Here is a 19,115-nt window from a genome sequence, read left to right on the forward strand (position 1 = left end):
TACCAATTATATTTATTCTTCATCTATTATAAAGCCACTATTCTCTCCCAATGCAAAACTTGATAGTGTCTAGTGCATAGGTTCTCGTGTTGAAGCTGTGTCTTGCATGAGACCCAATTTCTTCATCTATTCACTCTCTCTCTTAATTAATATAGTGTCACATAAGCTAAAAGTCCTACATGACAATGTAGTTAATGCCATAGACACCATCCTAGATAGAGAGTTGAGACTGCCCTTAACTATTGTTTTTTTAATGGAACAGTTCTAACTAATGTTAGTTGTGCAAAATTACTACTTGTTCAGCTAGAGGAGCATGTTTGTCAGTTGTCACTATCTCTATTGATATGAATAGAGTACCGCCGGCTGTGATGCGGATGGAGTAAAAAGTATTGACGATAAATACCCTGCAATGGACTGTAAAATGCCAAGCATCAAGTAAAAAAATAGGTCTAGCTTTGGTCTATTATATGCAAATTTAATCAATATATATAGCATTTACATTGTTTAAGTTGGCTTTTTTAAACAAAAAAGCTTCATTTTGTATTGTACACCAAAACCCCAATTTTTATGGACGGACTTTGATCTCCCATGATTTAACCAATAAAAAAAATGCAGTGTGGAATGTAGTGAAATCCACCTAGTTGTAGGAATCTCTATTGTTTATGTATTCTTTTGGCCAAACAAGAAAAAAAGTTTTTCCCCAAGATATAATATTTTAGACATTAATCGATTAACACAGAGTACAAAATGCTCTTACATTTCTGAACACAGTGAAGGAGTAGTAATATACTTTTTTTTTCTTTGATGTGGAAGAGCAGCAAGTAACTATGATGTTTTTCACATGTTGCCTGACACTAGTATATGGATACAATCTCTAACTAACAACATAATGCTACTTTATTATTACTTGTCAATATGTGATTATATCTACAGAAATTACTCTACTACCTTAAAAAGCTAAGTCGTCCTATCTAATATTTTATCCCTAATCTGCTCATAGCCCATCGCTACTTATATGAGTTACTCCCTCCATCCTAAAATATAGCAACGTAGAATGAGATATTAACTAGTACAATATGTCCAGATATATTTTAAATATTATACAGTAAGGTTCTATCTAGTTTTTATGTTGTTATATTATGTGACGGAGAGAGTAAAAGTTAAAAGGATAACTATCTGAAAATGTTTTTTCATGAAAAAGAATTATGATAATATAATTTTTCACATATAAATAAATCCCACAATACACTTTCAAGATTTTAAGTATACGCTCAGTATCACCAAGCAAATATTTCGAGATTCATCAGAGACTTTCAGATATTCAGAGCAATCAGATATTCAGATCCCCATCCATCCAACCCACCCCCACCCACCTCAGCTGCCGCCGCCGCCGCTGCCTCACTAACGCCTATAAATACACCCACCCACATACGTCAGCGCGCACGCGACCCAAGCCGATCCGCCCGCACCCGCACACACATCGCTCGGTCGAAGGAGGAGGTTCTAGAAACTTCTGGAAGCGGCGGAGGTGTGGGGAGAGAGAGAGAGAGAGAGAGAGAGAGAGAGAGGCAGAGAGCCATGGCGCGGAAGAAGATCCGGGAGTACGACTCCAAGCGCCTCCTAAGGGAGCACCTCAAGCGCCTCGCCGCCATCGACCTCCACATCCTCTCCGCCCAGGTACACCACATCCATCTACCTCTCTGTTCCTCGCGCTTGGATCGGCTCGTGGTTTGGTGGAATTCCGCGTGGATCTCGGCGCTCGGGGATCGGAGCGTGTGGATTCGGCGACCTCTCGCGGTTTGGCCTCGTAGGATCTTCGGGGGGGGGGGGGGGGGGGGGGGGGGGGTAAGGGTTGGAGTTCTGAGGTGTTTTGGACTCGGAGGTGTGCTCCGATTAGGCGAAATTCTGCTCAAAGAGGGCTCAATTTCGTGTTGTCAACTGGTGATTGTAGCTGTGGCTGTAGCTGCCGGCTGATGTGGAAGTATATGTGATTTGTTAGAATGGTTAGTACCTGGCAACGAAATCTGTTTGGGTGATTGGGCAAAATACATTTGAATTGGATAAAATGAGAATGGGGAATTGTTTACAGCAATCGTACACTTCCACTGCTGCTAAGCTTTTCGCATATTTGATGCAACCTGCGATCATCGGAGCATCCTTTGTGCTATGGGATCTCATTAGTGGTATGATGGTATGATGCTTTTGTTTGTGGGTTGGATGGGTCATGTGATGCACAAGGTGTGTCTTAGATCTGTTGCGATGATGGTGTAAACTCTGTCTGAGGTATTGCTTTATTGTCCTTACCAAGGTTTTGGTTTCGGTGTCTGGTTTTCCTAATGAAATTCCACTGCTGGTAGGTGAACTGGTTGGTAGCTTTTGACTTGGAGTGCTCTGCTTTTGATATTTGGTTACCTTTCTTTTGATTTTTAACCATAATGGTAGACGTTTAATGTGCGCTACCGAGGTCCAAAGCTTCATCTTGGATCTGAGATTCAACATCTCTAGTTTGGGTTAGGATAATCTTGCTCTGATGGTGTAGGCTCATGTTGAATTTCAGTACCATCTATGAAAAGCTAAGTGTTGTCATATTTCTAAATACCAGATAGGAACAAGCAATCTATTCTGATTTCCTTTGAACTCAAAAGCACACTCAGCTGTGTTAGAATAGCTACGCTTATGGGTGAAAAAGAGTGAAGTTAGTTTTGATATATTCTTGACTGCATTAGCTTTTGTTCTGCAGTAGTTTGTGTTTAATAGTGCCGCAATCCATGACTAATTTGAACTGTACTTTTTCTTAGGTCACGGAATCAACTGATTTCACAGAGCTCGTCAACCAAGAGCCATGGCTCTCGTCTATGAAGTTGGTTGTGAAACCCGACATGCTGTTTGGCAAACGTGGGAAGAGTGGCCTTGTGGCCCTCAACCTAGATCTTGCTCAAGTCCGCCAATTCGTCAAAGAGCGGTTGGGAGTTGAGGTAGTTATACATTTTCCCATGCTTTGCCTCTAAAACCTTGTTAGTTATAACTATTCTAAGCTATCCGGTATGCCTGTTATGCAGGTTGAGATGGGTGGCTGCAAGGCTCCTATTACAACATTCATAGTTGAGCCATTTGTTCCACATGATCAAGAGTACTATCTTTCTATTGTATCAGAGAGGCTTGGTTCCACCATTAGCTTCTCGGAGTGTGGAGGTATTGAGATCGAGGAGAACTGGGATAAGGTCAAGACAGTTTTTCTTCCCACCGAGAAAGCAATGACACCTGATGCGTGTGCTCCATTGATTGCCACCCTACCGTTAGAGGTACGCTTATACATTGTATCACCTTCCCCATGTCACGTTGTTTTTTTTTTAACATGTTGACTTTTCTCCCATTCTGGACTCAATTCCTCTAGTGTTAGAACTTATTATTGATGATACCTATTTTGGTCTGCATTAGCCATCTTGTGCTCATGTCATTCACGTCTTCTGTCTGAATTTCAGGTTCGGACAAAAATAGGTGATTTCATCAGAGGTGTATATTCTGTTTTCCAAGGTAATTCACAGTTGAAAAATAAAAATAATCTGGAATTGTTGTTTTCCAAGATAACTCAGTTCATTCTATTGATCTTCTGGCAGACTTGGATTTCTCATTCCTTGAGATGAATCCGTTCACCATGGTGAATGGGGAACCATATCCTCTAGACATGAGAGGAGAATTGGACGACACAGCTGCCTTTAAGAACTTTAAGAAGTATGATTCAGGCTTTTTTTTTTCTAGCTTACATAGTGTCCAGTTCAATCCTTTCACCATGCTTGTCATGCTAACCAGAGCTTCCATGGCATAGGTGGGGAAACATTCAGTTCCCTCTGCCTTTCGGAAGAGTCCTCAGCCCCTCTGAAAGCTTTATCCATGAACTGGATGAGAAGGTAACCTCATATTTCTTTCTTTCCCCTCTGAAGTCTGCTGCCTGTTAGTACATATCACTTAAATTTGGATACAAATTGAATTTCACTGCCTCTGCATGCAAAATATTGAATCTTGAATTGAGGTTGATGTAATTTTTCAGACAAGCTCATCGCTCAAATTCACAGTCCTGAACCCGAAAGGGCGCATTTGGACAATGGTTGCAGGTGGTGGTGCTAGTGTCATATATGCTGATACTGTAAGTCTAACTCTATCCAGATCTTTTTTAGGTTAAGTTTTGAAGTTTATCAGTGCCATTCACACACTGGACAATATCACCAGGTTGGAGATTTGGGATATGCGTCAGAGCTTGGAAATTATGCAGAATACAGCGGCGCTCCCAACGAGGAGGAGGTTCTGCAGTATGCTAGAGTGGTTTTGGATGTAAGGGCTCCAGAGGAACCTTTTCGGCTGACAGTTTGATCATTATGTTTCCGCTCTGACAAAATGATATTTGAATCTTTGTAGTGTGCCACTGCTGATCCTGATGGCCGTAAGAGAGCTCTTCTCATTGGAGGTGGTATAGCGAACTTCACTGATGTCGCTGCTACATTCAGTGGCATCATTCGAGCTTTAAGAGAGAAGGCAAGTTTCGATTGGATCGTTGTTCTGTCCCCAACCACTCCCACTTGTTGCCATTAAAATCTTCATCCATCTTATTATTGTCTGGCTTCCAAATCTGGTGGCAGGAATCCAAATTGAAGGCTGCACGGATGAACATTTACGTTCGGAGAGGTGGTCCAAACTACCAAACTGGCCTTGCCAAAATGCGTACACTAGGTGCAGAACTTGGTGTTCCAATTGAGGTATGGACCTACTGGCTACTTACTATGTTCTTCCAGCAAACCTTAGCTCAGCCATTTCCTACACTATTTATCAGAATTCGTCAGAGATTAACTTTATTAGACATAGGACACCATTGGACCATCCCCATGATCATAACGGACGAGCTGAATTCACTGAATTGCAGGTATATGGACCAGAGGCAACAATGACTGGAATCTGCAAGCAAGCCATTGATTGCATCATGGCTGAAGCATAATTCAGACAACTATTTGCGCTGTTCCCAGCTTGAGTCCATTTTGTTTCAGAAATTGTCAGTGTGAGGTGTTGCCTTTCTCTCTGAGGGAATGTGTGCTGTTGTTGGTGTAAAACAAAACAAAGAAAGATCGTATTGTTAGAATAAACTACATCTGTAAGTTTGTAACGTAATTACGCAATAATGTTAATGTTTGTTTCTAGTTCTGAATTCTCTGTGCCTTGGTTGGTGGCCTTATCCACCAAACTCAAAGAGGGTTCTTGATTTTGTCATGTATGAGAGACAGTGAAATGGAGGGCTTAGTGACAGGAACTGCGTTGTTGTGGCTTGATTATTGATGTAGTCATATGGTCATATATTCATATACTTCATTCTTTTTGCCGGACTTTTAATCCAACTTTTGGTCACTGTTAGTGTTTCAAATCACACCTTTGCCTAAAGGTCAGATGTGGTAAACTGGTAAGAGCAAGTATAATAAAAGGATGTGCATAATATGTATAAATAAGATATAATATCATGATTATTAAAACCAAAACAAATTAAGATTGCATGGTATTATGAGAAAAAAAAAAGAAGAGAAAATTTAAACCATATATCCATCATTAAAATGCTAAAAATAATTAGGGTGATGTGGCTTAATAGATAAGAAAGAAATAAGAGTAACTACACTTAGTAAGGATGAACTATATATATATATATATATATATATATATATATATATATATATATATATATATATATATATATATATATATATATATATATATATATATATATATACATATATATATATATATATAAGGGCAGCTACAATGTAGCAATAGGAGGGGGTCTTAAGCCTCTAAAGTAGTCCTTATACACTATAAAAATAGTCCATACGGTAGTATTTAGGATAAGCTCTCAATATGCATAATGCCTACCCATAAGAATAAAAAATAACAATACTTTCTCTTCTCCCTCACATGTCATACAATTAAGTGGGACAAGTAGAACCCAGGCTAATGCCTTCTCTTACCATATACATTGTAGCAAACACCATAACTAATACGGGTCTCACCTTATTACCAAGTACTCGTGGACATAATACATCGAGCATATGCCCTAACTATATAGGATTCCCAATATTTTCCGAGTCGAAGATCCCCAAACGTTCCGGACCGTTAGATGACACAAGCAACGGTGGATCCGAAGGGATACCGCAGTAGCCCTTCTTCTTCACGGCAGAGGAATCCAACATCCCCCGGACGGGACGAACTGCAGATCGAGTCGCATCGCGGGCGAGAGAGAGAGAGAGAGAGAGAGAGAGAGAGAGAGAGAGAGAAGACCCGGACGCGGCGGCGCACGGCGGCAGCCGGAGAAGAGCGGGGCGTGGCGGCAGGCAGCAGCTCGCGGGCGTCTCCTCCAGTCTTGCTAACCTCGCCGCATGGGGATCGGCCACGTGCTCGGCGTCCTCGGCGGCGCCCTCCTCGCCCACGCCGCCTACGCCACCATCCAGTGTATGTTGACTGATTCGCCCCCCCCCCCTCCCCCTGCGGTTCGAGTGATTCCCGCCGCGGGCTTGGATCCGGGCCACTGAGGATGTGGATTGATCGGATCGGGGCAGTAGATCGGGTAGGGTTGGTTCGCGTCGAAATTTGTGGCTTGTATAGTAATTGGTAGTAGTAGTTGGGGGGATGAATTGGATGGAGAAGGGTTGCTGTTTGGTGGGTGGCTAAGTTCCACGATTTGATTTTTTTTTTGTTTGTGCCCGTTTGCTGCAGATCGCGCCGTGCTGAAGATCACGGAGGAGGAGTTCTCGAGTCCGCCTATGGATGTAAGTGTTCCCCCTTATCCCTTCGCGATGCTTTCTTTTCTTTTTTTTTTCGGGGTATGAATGGTTGATTTTCTGTTGCGTAAAGCTGTGGTGGTCAAAACATGTAGTATTTGGGTTGCTTGATTTGACAGTGAGTTTGGGGGTAGGGTAGATGATGGCCATGAATTGTGTATAACTAAAGTTTCCAGATGACAAAAACAAAAAGAAAAGAGTGATTTAGGTTGTTTGACAGGAGAAAAGTTGTTTGTTACTATCACCGAATTTGCTTTAAGCATGCCAATTCCGCAAAAATGGTGCTGGCAAGTTATGGGTTGAAATTGCGGTTGGATGTGTATGAGTTGCACTGTATGTTTACGTAATTACATGTGACCCGGTTCCAAATTCGATCCTGGTTGTTCTGATCTAGCTGCCTGTTTTATTGGCAACTTGACTCTAAATTCGATAAATTAGGCCTTGGGGTGTCTTTGCGTTGCATAATTTATGCTTTTGATTATGCAGGTGATGATGCAATTGCTCCTGGGGTTGGCCTTATGCATGTGGGCAGGTCTTGCTGTTCCAGCGAAGTTCCTTTCAGTGCTCCCTCACTCTGAGGAGAATAGGTAAACCTGTTTGGAGCTAATTTGTTTTCCTTATGTTGAGTAAATATGCGCTGGTGGCTGATAGCCATAATTTAGCTTTGAAGATGACAGTCTTAGAAACTCCAAAGTAGTTCCCTTTTCTAACTTTGAATTGCATATTGTGGAAACTAAACTATGGAGTGGAGTTACAGATGCTGTGATTCTGTATCTTTTTTTGAGCAATAATCTTTGAAAATATCATTAGAATCGACTGTGGTGTTGTTCCAGGACAGTTGTGTATCAGGGTATGGAAATTCCCAACAAACATGAGCTTGTTTGATTGTTTGACAAGCAAGTAACAAAGACACTTTGCAATGGAAAATTGAAAAAAAAAACATGCACACAATACTGTCGGTGCATTAGTTCTTTGGTAGGATATACTCAGTAGTAAGTAATGTAAAATATCTGAAACTGTAAAAATTCAGTCAAACAGAGATTTTGGATTCAGAAGTCAATTGGGATCACACCAAGTCTTGATTTTTTTTTTATCGTCAATCATTTAAACACGTGCATTTGATGCAGCTGTGATACTTGGTAGACCATAAGTTGGAAACAAGAAAAATCTTATTTGTTTATTATGCAGGACCTTCCAAACATAGTTACATGGTATATGCATTAGAACAAAATTATTGCGGCAGAATTATGTTGCTGAAACTTATTAATTTTGTGATTGTGTAAAGTTGGAGCAGTCATAACACTTGATAGGTAATGAATAGAATAACATATACTGAATAACTATTTGTTGATGTTCGTGCAATGCAAATCAGAGGACCTGTACAAATAAATATGTGAAATATTTTTGGTGTTATTGTCCCATGTCTTCTAGTGATAAATTAATCCTCAAAGTTTGTTTATCTTGTACTTGATCTCCCTCCTTTTCAGGGCATTAGAGTGTTCCTTTTTATTCACAAATCCTTCAAATCTACCATACCATACCTGAAATTCACTTATTAGCACCTGAATTTGGAATAATGTGGATGATTTATGGGAATTAGATCTTCCTTTTTTTCCTTTTTTTTCTAGACCTCTTTTGATTCGCTCCCATAATGCATAATCTTCTTTAGTATCTTGAAGCTTTGAGAGCCTGCACCAGAGCTTTTTGTCTGCTCTTATCCAATAGTTGATGGCTTGATCCACAATAATACCCTGCTATTCTGTACTACATCATTTCTCTCTAATCTGTGTTAATGTCAACTGCAGGATTGTTTCACTCCCGGCTAACCTGGACTTCATGATCTTCAACCACCGCGGAAGGGCGCTACCTTCAGACCCAGACTTGAAGCTGAAGACATGATTGAACATTTACAGTTTCTGTTATTTACCACAGTAGGATGATCCATCCAGTTATTTTTTTTGTGTCACTCATTGTTGAGGGGGAGAAACATTTCCAAGAACTTAACGTCTACTATGTGTAACTCAAGTTTTTGTGTCACCTGAATTCTATATCTGTATACCACTCAATCTTGTGCCAGTCCATGTGAATTACCAGTTATTCATTCACTAGCTTGTGAGAGATATTGCGATGCATGGCTCTCCATGTACACACATCACAATTGTAGTGTTGTGGAGTTCGCAAAAACACATCCATTTCAGCACTCACCAGTCACCACTGCATGAATGTAAAAGTGCTTAGGTCTTGTTTAGAGGAGCTGAAGATACCACGAAGCAGCTAATGTGAGAACCAAGGTATGGTGGCCCTGTTTAAAGAGGTTAAGATTGCGAGAAACAACTCTTCTGAGAATTAGAAAAGCTTATAGTTCTATTTATTTTTTTTGAATTCTATAATTACAGCTTTTTAGAATCGATAAAAAACCAAACTGTTTGGAGGAGCTTTTGTTGTTGGTAGAAGTACAGCTGTCGGAAGTTCCATAAACTTGCCATTATTGACCCAAGTCCAAAAATATTGTAACTATATAGTTCAAATTTTCTTATATTTTTAAACTACACATGGTCAAAATCCTTTATATTTTGAGATTTTGGTAATAGAATTTAGTTGAAAATAATTTAGTTGAAAATCTAGATTGTTAGAGAGAACAAAAAATGACAAGCCTGTTGGGGGGAGCTTAATGCAATTGGTTTGAAGCCAACTTCTTAAAATGTAGATAAGTTGGGAGTTTAAGATATTATAAAATCTGGATAAGTTGGGGAGCTTCTACTGCAACGAATATGCTAGATAAGTTAGGTTTTCCAAGCTTCTGGTTTTTATTACAGTTTTTTAGAATTTGGGTGAAAAACTAGACTGTTTAAATGAAGTTTTAATTCTACGAGAAATTATAGCCGCTAGAAACTACTGCTTCCTCCGTCCCAAAATGTAGCTACCTAGTACAGGATGTGACGTTATCTAGTAATGTAGCTGTCACGTCCTGCACTAGTAGCTACCACCGTGTTTATAGTTCCAAAATATTTCTTCAAACTTTCAACTTTTCCATCACATCAAAACTTTCCACACACATAAACTTCATAACTTTTCCGTCACATCGTTCCAATTTTAACCAAACTTTTAATTTTAGCGTGAACTAAACACACCCTACATTTTGGGATGGAGGAAGTAATTCAAATTGCCCAAAAAATGATCTTTTTTTTTTCACATCCACGTTGGATTCCGCGTCCGCCTCAGAAATAAAAATCCGCGTTGGCCACGTCGCTCGCTCTTCGTGGGCCCCACCTGTCAGCCTCTATCTCTACGATCTGAACTCCTGCCAACAAAAGGAAAGGAGGAGGCGAAGAAGACGCGAGCGCGAAGGCAACGCGACGCGACCCCGCCCGCACACGCTACCCATGTCAGCCCCGCGACCCGCGGCCTCCGCGGCGGCGGCGGCGGCCGCGAACCCTAGCGCGTCCACCTCGCAGCCTCCCCCTCCTCCTCCTCATCCGCCGCCTCCTCCTCCGCCTCCGCCCCCGCCTCCGCCTGCGGCCGCGGCGCCCTCCAGGTCTTCGTCGGCTGCGGCGGCGGCGGTGGCCAGGGTGCGGGAGGAGGGAGAGGTCTCCTCCGGCGCCGACGACGACGAGGTGAGGCTTTACGGCTCCCGACCCCCTTGCTTTGTGTTGTCCCGAACCCGACCGGCTAAGCAGTGGTAGCAGTAGTAGTAGTAGCTGTGGTGGTAGCAGCAGCAGTAGCGCCCGCAACAGCTTGGGGGGTTGACTCACCACGCGTAGGGTGTATACTAGGGTTTCAGCTTGGGATTTTGGAGGAGCGGGGGGTGTTCGTTCCGGCATTCGCGTTCGGTTTGCGGTAGGACCGGGTGGGTGGTGATGGTGCGGGGATGCGTTGATTGGTGGGTATTGTGATACAAATAGGGATCTCGAATAGATTGTGATTGCTGTTACTTGTAATTGTTCGCGGTTATCCGGAGGAGAAGGGTTAGGGCATATGTATTGTGAGCATGATGTGATGTGACCCTGTAGTTCTGGTTGGAGCTGCCTTTAAGTTCGGCTGCTTAGTGGAAGCTCTATGATTTAGACTCCCTTTAGTTGCTCTTGCCGTGTGGACGTGTAAAATTCGGGCAGGATGGGTGTTGTATGGGTATTTTGAATTTATTTTGGGTGTGTATTTATGTATCTAACATTCTAACTACGCATTTATCGCTGTTTCACGTCATGTATGTAACCGTGCAGTTATTAGTTTATTGTCTTCATTCGTGCTTAGCATAACGACATTAATGGCTTACCTTGTTATTCAATTGCGGCGGCAGCCTCTGCGGGCTCGGTTCACTGCTCCATCCAATGTTTCCAAATATGCGGATGCTTCTACTCAAGTGTTGTCAGCAAATTTTCCTGGAAAAGGTGAGAGCAAGTACTGTTTCCTTTTTTATGCTTTTGTTTCGCACTTTATGCCGCTGTTGCGTGATGTTCCTTTCTCAAATAGGAAGTCTCTTACACTTGTTCTTTTCTCTTGCCTCTTATATTTTGATTTGCTAGGCAGTAATAGCCTGAGTCTCTCAAGTGCTTTTCCTCACAAAACAGTTGCTCCAAGTTATAAGAAGACAACGAGGGTGAATCAAGGGCTTTTCAAACCTGGCACCAATCGAAACCTTACTTGGCAAAAGCCTGTGTCAAGTGATAACCTTGTGATAAGTTTCTCTGATGATGATAGTGGGTCCGACTCTGGAATGTCAAAGCAAGATAAGAGAGGCAGGAAAGACAGTTCACAAGGTACATATAAAACAGGGATTAATGTGCACACTGGAATTATGAGGGAAGAAGCACCTCAACAGAAGATCCATGCTGCAAAGGTTGGATCTGCAAATTGGTCAGCTGTTCCACTAACATATAGGAATTCAGGGGTAGGCAGGGGATTGAGTGCCACCTTTGCTAGGAGAGATCCACCTGTTCGGCAAGTCACTCCCCAAAAGGCCATCCATAAGGATGGAAATGTTGTGGGAGTAAGTTCAGCGGTTCATAATTTGGAAAGCTTACGCCACAAAATTGCTGCTAGGGAAAATGAATTGAAAGTGAAAAGACCAATGTCACCTAGTCTTTTGAAGGACTCAAGTTTTCCCACTGGTCAGACAAGGTTACCCTTGGAAAAGATAGGATTTGAAGCTTCAAGCATTGGTGCATGCTCACACCTTAATGGTCCTGTTGGACATGATATTAGACCAATTAAAAGGTTGAAGCCCAATCAGGAGTGCTCCAACAACCAAGTTCTTGTTAATCAGATACCACCTGTACCTACTGGCAAGTCACTGGGGAAAAGCAATGTGCAACCTTGTGAAAGAAGAGAGCATATCGAAAATGGAATTAGGGACTGCAATGTTAATGAAGCAGTGCATACTGTAACAACAGAACCGGGTGGGCATCATATTGGTGCCATTAAGAGCCTTTCATTATCCAAAATGCAGCATACAGTTATACCGGATGCTGACAACCATGTTACAGGTAAACAACATGTTAAGCATGCAGCACCACCAACTGCTAATGAGCAATCTGTGGTGGAAGATGCTAACACTCTGGTGCCTATAACTTCTGTCCGAGCTGGTGCCAATGTAGAAATGTCATCTATTCAAGTGAAGGATAACATGCTTTCTACTTGGAATGGGCAACATATAATGCCTGCTGATACATCAACAGTGCCAAACCTGAGACCACAGTTGGGACCTGGAGTGGAGGTTAGTTCAGCCGTCTGTCCATTTCATGCTTGTTCTATTGCAGTTTCTTATACAAACACTCTTAGAATGTAGTACAAACTGAACGCGCAGATAATGCTATTTGTCTGCAGTATCAAATTCTTTTACCAATAGTTCCTGTTTTTTTTTCTGGGAAAGTTGGAATTACGAATTACATTATTTCTGAAATAACACCACTGTTAAATCTTACATTAGACAACACACTGGCACCGAGCCTACAAATTCAGTGTATGAGAGATCACACTAGATTCTCTTCCTTGCCATGAAATTGGAACCCTAATTGGCTTGTTTCCACTATTTTCCTGATCCGAGAAAACAGTATATATATTTCTTATTTATTTTGCCCGTAAAGATAAACAGGGTCTGTATCTCTACCGCATATAATGAATATCATAATCTTAAAGGTAAATTTGACATAATTTCAACTGTTTTATTACATTATAAAAACCTAGAACTTCCGTTCCGCAGTTCACAAAAAATACAGCAATTAGAAGAACAGTTACAGAACCTACATCACTGTCACTTCCCCTGTTAGTTGACAGGGTGAACCCACCTGTCAGTCCACACATCTCCCTCCTTTCAGTAATGAGTCGTATGAGGCTGGCACGTGGCTGCGTTGAGTTGCCCATCAGATAATGGATGGAGCAGCAGGTGTTTAGGTTTTTGATAATTAGTCTTAAAGTTGCAGTTTCACGAAATGCACCACAACAGTTGCAGTTTTGATATTTTTTGCAGTAAATTTTTAATTTTACTAAACTTACTCTAATCTTGAGTTGTGATGCCAATCCATCTGGATACTAAAGGCCTTTTCCTCTGTTATTTTGGCAGAATGCCGAGAACTGTGGTGATCAGATAGTTATCACAGGTCAGAACACATCATTGCTCTCTCTGCTTGAGATGGAGGAATTTCAAGAGAGGGAGCTGGAGGATGCTCAAGAGCATAGAAGGAAGTGCGAAGTAGAGGAAAGAGAAGCTCTAAGAGCTTATCGCAGAGCACAAAGAGCTTTAATTGAGGCCAATGAAAGGTGTGCCATTCTTCGCAGAAAAAGAGAGCTTTGCTCTGCACAAGTCCATGGTTTTATCGCTGAAAATTCTTCTTTGGCACAGCCTTTGAGTATTCAGAATGCTGGACACGGTCTTGTAATGCCATCTGTGCTCAACTCTCAAGCTAATGCAGATGGTCAGATGCCTGGAAATCAGGGTGGCAGGTCTGGCAGTCCATACCCAGAGGAGTCCCCTCAGCAGCCAGTTGATAAGCATGAGGCACGCTCACACAATTTCAATGATAACAGCACACCTTCAGATTACATGGAGGATGATCTTCTACCCCCCTCAAAGCGGGCAAGATCAGATTGTATTTCAAATCTGGAAGATCACATGGAAGAAACTATACATGTTTATCCTGTGGAAAACAGACAAATTTCTGGTGAAAGTGTGCAGGACTATGAGCTTTTGGAAGCTTCTTTGAGATCAAGGTTGGTGGAGAGATTTGGGAAGAAATCATATTTGAATAATTCTGGAGAAGCCACTGAAGAACTCTCCTTTGGAAAAGTATCTGAGATTGAGCGTGAGAAGGCATATGTGGGACCTCTGCTACAGGAGGCTGATGAGAATGTTATGACAAACATTGAAGGTTATACGCATTTCTGTATTCCCCAAGTCCATTGTGTTCCTATTATTGACTTTTGCGTTAAACTTAGTGATGGCCTACGTACATGTCATGCATCAAAATATTGCCAGTTGCCATCATACTGGAGATCTAGCATGTTTTCATCTGTTAAATTAATCAGTCATCTTGCTATCTTTGCAATAACTAATTACTATGGCCAAGCTCTTCTAAACACCCAAAACATGGCTAAAATTGGTCGATTGAAATAAAATTGAGTGGGCATTAAGTCCTAGAACATACGGAGTAGTTCTTTATCTTCATATATGCATGAGAACTGGAGGACATGTTGAGTGTATCCTTGCATGTTAATTAAAAATGTGGATAAGTATGGCATGTCTTTCTACAGTTTAATGACATGAGGTCTATTGCATAGGTATGGTGGAGCTTGGGAATGATGCACATGAAAAGAGAGCTGATTCTAGCAATGCGCCTTCAATTGGCAACTATGATCATGAGGAAAATATTTCCTCTTTTGGAGAATTATGCATGCCATTGAGCGTGACTCATCCCATTATTCCTTCTTCAGCTCCACAAAATGCTGCAAGACACATGAAGGGTTTATTTCCTGATTTACACAAGAAAGCTTCAGACTACAAAAATGACTGTCAGACCAGCAATGCAGCCTCTGTAGCAACGGTTCGTTTGCCAGATGTTGCCAAGGATAATGCTAAGATGCACTCAACAACTAGAAAGGATATGGACATTGTGAGTGGTGCGGTTGATCCCTTCTGGCCTTTCTGTATGTTTGAGCTTCGAGGAAAATGCAATGATGAAGAATGTCCATGGCAACATGTTGAGCATCATGCTTGGAGAAAGTCAAAGCACACAAAGCATTCAAAGCCCTCATTTTCAGGTTTGTTTTATGTTCAGACAATATTAATCTTGTTGATGATTGATTATGGTGCATACATGTATGGTTTTCATATTATGTTTGCTGAAGTTTCTACATTAATGCCTGGAATTAATGCAGGGTGGATTCCTTATGGTCTGTTTCAGCATATTCTGCCCGTGCCAACTTATCGTGTTGGTTCAAATCTTATTAGGGCTGATCTGAACTTGATCCAGTCGGTGTTGGCTAGCAGCATTTGGCAGTATTGGCAAAGGGGGTTTTGTGCTTCCTTTCCTTTTCCTTTATCTGTTCAAAGGGTGCTTCCATCAGATGCTCCATCCTTACAGGCTGGTGATGATTCGAGTGCAAATTTTGATAGGGACAGACAACTATTGAATCTTCGAATGCTGGATAGTAGGAAGGTGGGTAGGATTCGTCATATCACAGTTATCGTCAGAATTGTGGGAGTTATCAGTATCTGGTTCTCCGCTCTGAACTTATCCTTTCAAGTTTGCTGTCCTGCCTAATATTGTGATGGCTCTGGCTAACTCTTTTCGGTGCTCAATTTGTGTTAGTCCACTCCTTTCATTCTTCTCCTTGCAAAAAAGGAAGATAGATACAGATGGAATTTTGCACCCAAAGTGGACAAATTATTAAATTTGCCATTGATAGTGTTCTTATTTGCCACATCTGTTTTCTTAGTAGCTGAAACTCATGACTTGACATAGTTCCTGCTAGTTTCATACTATCTAGTTTCTTGCCCTATTCTCTTCTTATATTTTGACTAGTGTTATTTAACTTTGTGTGCTGTAGAATAAGATTGTACAGGGATCTGTTGATGCTGAACTATTCTTAGAAGGGGCACTAATTCTGTATTTTGGAAAAATCAACAAACCTGATAGGCTCAAGGTGATCTTCCCCGTTGAGTGTTTTGAGATGTTCTAGCTCTTTCAAGTTTCAACTTTCAACACATTTTAATTGGGCTTCATTTATTTTCTACCTGCTTATCTCAAAATATTCATCCTGCAGGCTCTTTTATATCTAGCACGTGCTATTGAGGCCGATCCAAGCACAGTTATCTTGTGGGTGTTTTATCTTCATATTTACTATCAAAAGGATGAAGGACTAGGGAAAGATGACATGTTTTCCCATGCGGTAGACTATTTTATCAATCTTTTGCCGATCGGTTCACACCCTACTATGAAAGTTTCATAGTAAAATGCGTGAACTGTTAATACTTTTTTCTTTTGTTTAGCCTGCATGTCCTGTTTTACTTTTATGTGCTGAGTGGTTGGTCTGCTCACCTTAGAAATGCAAAAGGCTATATCATAATTTCATTTAATTTCCTACACTGTTTCGATTCCATACTCAGTTCGTTCATTTATAAACACTTGATGAGCCCTTTCATGCTATGACACGCTTCAACTGAAGTATGCTCAGTGACGGAGGTTTGAGCAGTGAAAGGCTTTTATGAGTTTGTATTCACTTTGTACTTATTGGACAAGACATAACTAGATGGTCAACTGAGAAAAAAAAAACTAGTTGGACTTCTTGTCAGACCAAAATATTGGACCATTGGTAGCATGAGCATTATTGTATTTCTAGACCATGTAGGCTATGACACAATGTATATTTGCTTTAGTTTGTATCATCTTATACTAATATTATGTGGTCTTTGATAAAACATCTACTTTTCTTCCTTTTAGGTTCAACACAATGTTTGCTCCTATGAACTATGGCTTATGTACATTAACAGCAGGTTGCGCTTTGATGATCGGTTGGATGCTTACAATGATGCTTTGAGCATGCTCTGCCAAATGACAGCTGTCACAGACATGGAATTGAAAGATAGAAGTTCTTTTGTCCTAGATATCTTCTTACAGATGGTTTACTTCTTGTGCATGTCTGGAAATGTGGACAAAGCAATTTCCAGGATTTATGGGATTCTGCCGACTGCAACTCCCGACTGTTCTGGTGACAAGTTGCTCGCTGATGTCATTTCTTGCTTGACCATTTCTGACAGATGCATATTTTGGATTTCCTGCATATATGTCTCAATTTACAGGAAACTTCCAGAGGAAATTATAGATCAACTGGAATTTCTTAAGGATTTACCTAATTCGTTAGTATGGTCTCCTATTGAACTTACAGTAGATAACAGAAGTCAGATTTTAGTACTATTGAACTATGCTGCTGGTAAGATTGCTGTAGATATTAATGAAACGGTTAAAAACGGGGATCCATCTTACCTGAGGCTCTCACAATTCCTCGCTGTTAACCACATTAATTGTCTAGCTACTCTTGAAGGCTTCCAATCTTGTGCTAATCTGCTGGTGAAGTATATGGAGGAGTATCCAATGTGTCCTCATATTCTTGTTTTCTCAGCTCGGCTACATAGAAAGTACGGTTCATGTCCTGGTCTGAAAGGATTTGATGAATTGCTCCTGGGTTGGCCTAAAGAGGTGCAAGGAATTCAGTATCTGTGGAACCAATGTGCTGAGCATGCTCTGGCAGATAATATCGAGCTAGCTGAGAAGTTGCTGACTCGCTGGTTTGAAGAATATGGAAAAGATGGTGATATTCAAAGTGGTGGTGCTACTAGACCAATGGAGATCAGCAATGAAGAGTCTGTACGGTCATCAGTTTCCTCTATACAAGAAGTTGGTTCTGGTACATCTACATCAGAGGATCAAATCTTTTGGCTATTAAACCTCTCATTATACAGGACGATAGAGAACAATCTACAGGAAGCAAAAGTTGCTATGGACAAAGCATTGAAGTTAGCACATGGGGAGAGCTATGAGCACTGTATAAAGGAACATGCTGCAATTCACACACTGGAGAAAACGTCATCATCTACAGATGTTCAAACTCAAGCAACCTTCAGTCTTATCAGTGGTTATCTTGTAGATCAACGGAACTTGCCCGTGAGGGATCTGCTGTCAAGAAGGTTTATGAAGAATGTTAAGAAGCACAGGCTTAAGCGGTTGATAGATGAGACTATAGGCCCAACTTCCGCGAATCCTGCTCTGATAAACTCTGTCCTCGAGGTGTGCTACGGTCCATCTCTCCTTCCAGAAACGATAGGTGAAGTTAAGTACCTGGTCGATTTTGTTGAATCAGTGATGGAGGTTCTTCCTGCAAACTACCGTCTGGCCTTGGCGGTTGGTAAATTCATGGTTAAGCATTGCACAGGTGATGACTCTATTTCCATGGGCACCCGATTCTGGGCCAGCTCCATTCTGATCAACGCCATTTTCCGAGCTGTTCCTGTCGCACCAGAATCAGTATGGTTAGAAGGTGCCAGTCTCCTTGAGAAACTTCAGGCAGCAGAGACCGTGAAGAGATTCTACCAGCAGGCAACCTCAGTCTACCCGTTCTCCTTCAAGCTATGGCACTCTTACTTGAACTCCTGTAAGGCCAGTGGGAGCAGCACAGAGAGCATCGCCGAAGCTGCGAGGCAACGGGGCATCGAGCTGAGCGTAACGCCTCCCTAGCAGGGGCCCTCTTGGTTTGATGACGTGGCGATTCGCCAGGTGGAGCTGTAGTTAGTGTTGTGTTTACTGGAAAGTGAGAGTAGATACACCCGGTGGTGATGGGGCGACTGGATAATTTTCTTCTTGTTTAGGCACAGGTTTAGTGACACATAGGCGGTGGATACCAACCATACCATACATCACAGCAGCTGCTGTTACTGATGGTGTGACTTATGGATCAAAAAAAGAGGATATAGGCATACGGTTTTGCATGCCCCCACAGAGTGGAGTTTTGGCTGACTCGAGAGTATGATGTTTTTGTAGGCAGATTTCTTGATCTGTTTCAGGTTTATGTTTGTTTACCCTGTTGCAGTGTATGGCATGCACAACTGTTGTTTTTTTGAAACATTATGATCGATCAATCATGAATGTGAATGAGAATTTTGTTAAACCATTGCGATGTGTTTGCATCTGAATCCATAGCTGCTGCATCGAATTTTTGTTGATTCGCGAGCTCATGCGTCTCATTTTTGTTTTCATAGCGGATTGCTGGTGTTAAATAGCCGAATACAGGGGTCGGTGTTTCCATTACCGACCTTTG

General features: G+C 41.5%; 3 protein-coding genes across 4 annotated transcripts; all 3 read left to right on the forward strand.

Moving 5' to 3' along the window:
• Positions 1 to 1,346: 1,346 nt before the first annotated feature.
• On the forward strand, positions 1,347 to 5,376 carry LOC4352549 (ATP-citrate synthase alpha chain protein 3-like). The gene is made up of 11 exons (NM_001423574.1): positions 1,347 to 1,677; positions 2,799 to 2,975; positions 3,060 to 3,302; positions 3,483 to 3,534; positions 3,618 to 3,732; positions 3,827 to 3,908; positions 4,049 to 4,144; positions 4,228 to 4,329; positions 4,414 to 4,530; positions 4,635 to 4,751; positions 4,916 to 5,376. The coding sequence occupies exons 1-11, from the start codon at positions 1,579 to 1,581 to the stop codon at positions 4,985 to 4,987; spliced, it is 1,272 nt and encodes a 423-aa protein (NP_001410503.1). The 5' UTR covers positions 1,347 to 1,578; the 3' UTR covers positions 4,988 to 5,376.
• Positions 5,377 to 6,226: 850 nt separating this feature from the next.
• Positions 6,227 to 8,958, forward strand: LOC4352550 (membrane magnesium transporter). Its single transcript, NM_001423575.1, has 4 exons — positions 6,227 to 6,480; positions 6,745 to 6,797; positions 7,296 to 7,396; positions 8,615 to 8,958. The coding sequence occupies exons 1-4, from the start codon at positions 6,408 to 6,410 to the stop codon at positions 8,706 to 8,708; spliced, it is 321 nt and encodes a 106-aa protein (NP_001410504.1). The 5' UTR covers positions 6,227 to 6,407; the 3' UTR covers positions 8,709 to 8,958.
• Positions 8,959 to 10,147: 1,189 nt separating this feature from the next.
• On the forward strand, positions 10,148 to 18,968 carry LOC4352551 (uncharacterized). 2 transcript variants are annotated; one of them, XM_015764422.3, is made up of 9 exons: positions 10,148 to 10,423; positions 11,107 to 11,197; positions 11,333 to 12,522; positions 13,369 to 14,173; positions 14,583 to 15,062; positions 15,180 to 15,460; positions 15,852 to 15,947; positions 16,068 to 16,193; positions 16,745 to 18,968. In XM_015764422.3, the coding sequence occupies exons 1-9, from the start codon at positions 10,193 to 10,195 to the stop codon at positions 18,533 to 18,535; spliced, it is 5,091 nt and encodes a 1,696-aa protein (XP_015619908.1). In that variant the 5' UTR covers positions 10,148 to 10,192; the 3' UTR covers positions 18,536 to 18,968. The 2 variants fall into 2 exon arrangements, with proteins under 2 accessions (XP_015619908.1, XP_015619909.1); XM_015764423.3 differs by having other exon boundaries at positions 11,378 to 12,522.
• The last annotated feature ends 147 nt before the right edge of the window (positions 18,969 to 19,115 follow it).

Source organism: Oryza sativa, chromosome 12 (assembly GCF_034140825.1).
Source record: "Oryza sativa Japonica Group chromosome 12, ASM3414082v1".
Lineage (NCBI taxonomy): Eukaryota > Viridiplantae > Streptophyta > Magnoliopsida > Poales > Poaceae > Oryza > Oryza sativa.

What these genes read in the sequence shown, in the direction of transcription:
- LOC4352549 (NM_001423574.1), top strand. Translation starts at nt 1,579, where the DNA reads ATGGCGCGGAAGAAGATCCGGGAGTACGACTCCAAGCGCCTCCTAAGG. An exon ending in TGTATATTCTGTTTTCCAAG is followed by an intron (nt 3,535 to 3,617) that starts GTAATTCACAGT and finishes ATCTTCTGGCAG; the next exon opens with ACTTGGATTTCTCATTCCTT. An exon ending in ATGCTAGAGTGGTTTTGGAT is followed by an intron (nt 4,330 to 4,413) that starts GTAAGGGCTCCA and finishes GAATCTTTGTAG; the next exon opens with TGTGCCACTGCTGATCCTGA.
- LOC4352550 (NM_001423575.1), top strand. Translation starts at nt 6,408, where the DNA reads ATGGGGATCGGCCACGTGCTCGGCGTCCTCGGCGGCGCCCTCCTCGCC. An exon ending in CGCCTACGCCACCATCCAGT is followed by an intron (nt 6,481 to 6,744) that starts GTATGTTGACTG and finishes CGTTTGCTGCAG; the next exon opens with ATCGCGCCGTGCTGAAGATC. An exon ending in TCTCGAGTCCGCCTATGGAT is followed by an intron (nt 6,798 to 7,295) that starts GTAAGTGTTCCC and finishes TTGATTATGCAG; the next exon opens with GTGATGATGCAATTGCTCCT.
- LOC4352551 (XM_015764422.3), top strand. Translation starts at nt 10,193, where the DNA reads ATGTCAGCCCCGCGACCCGCGGCCTCCGCGGCGGCGGCGGCGGCCGCG. An exon ending in TTCAAAGCCCTCATTTTCAG is followed by an intron (nt 15,063 to 15,179) that starts GTTTGTTTTATG and finishes GAATTAATGCAG; the next exon opens with GGTGGATTCCTTATGGTCTG. An exon ending in GAATGCTGGATAGTAGGAAG is followed by an intron (nt 15,461 to 15,851) that starts GTGGGTAGGATT and finishes TGTGTGCTGTAG; the next exon opens with AATAAGATTGTACAGGGATC.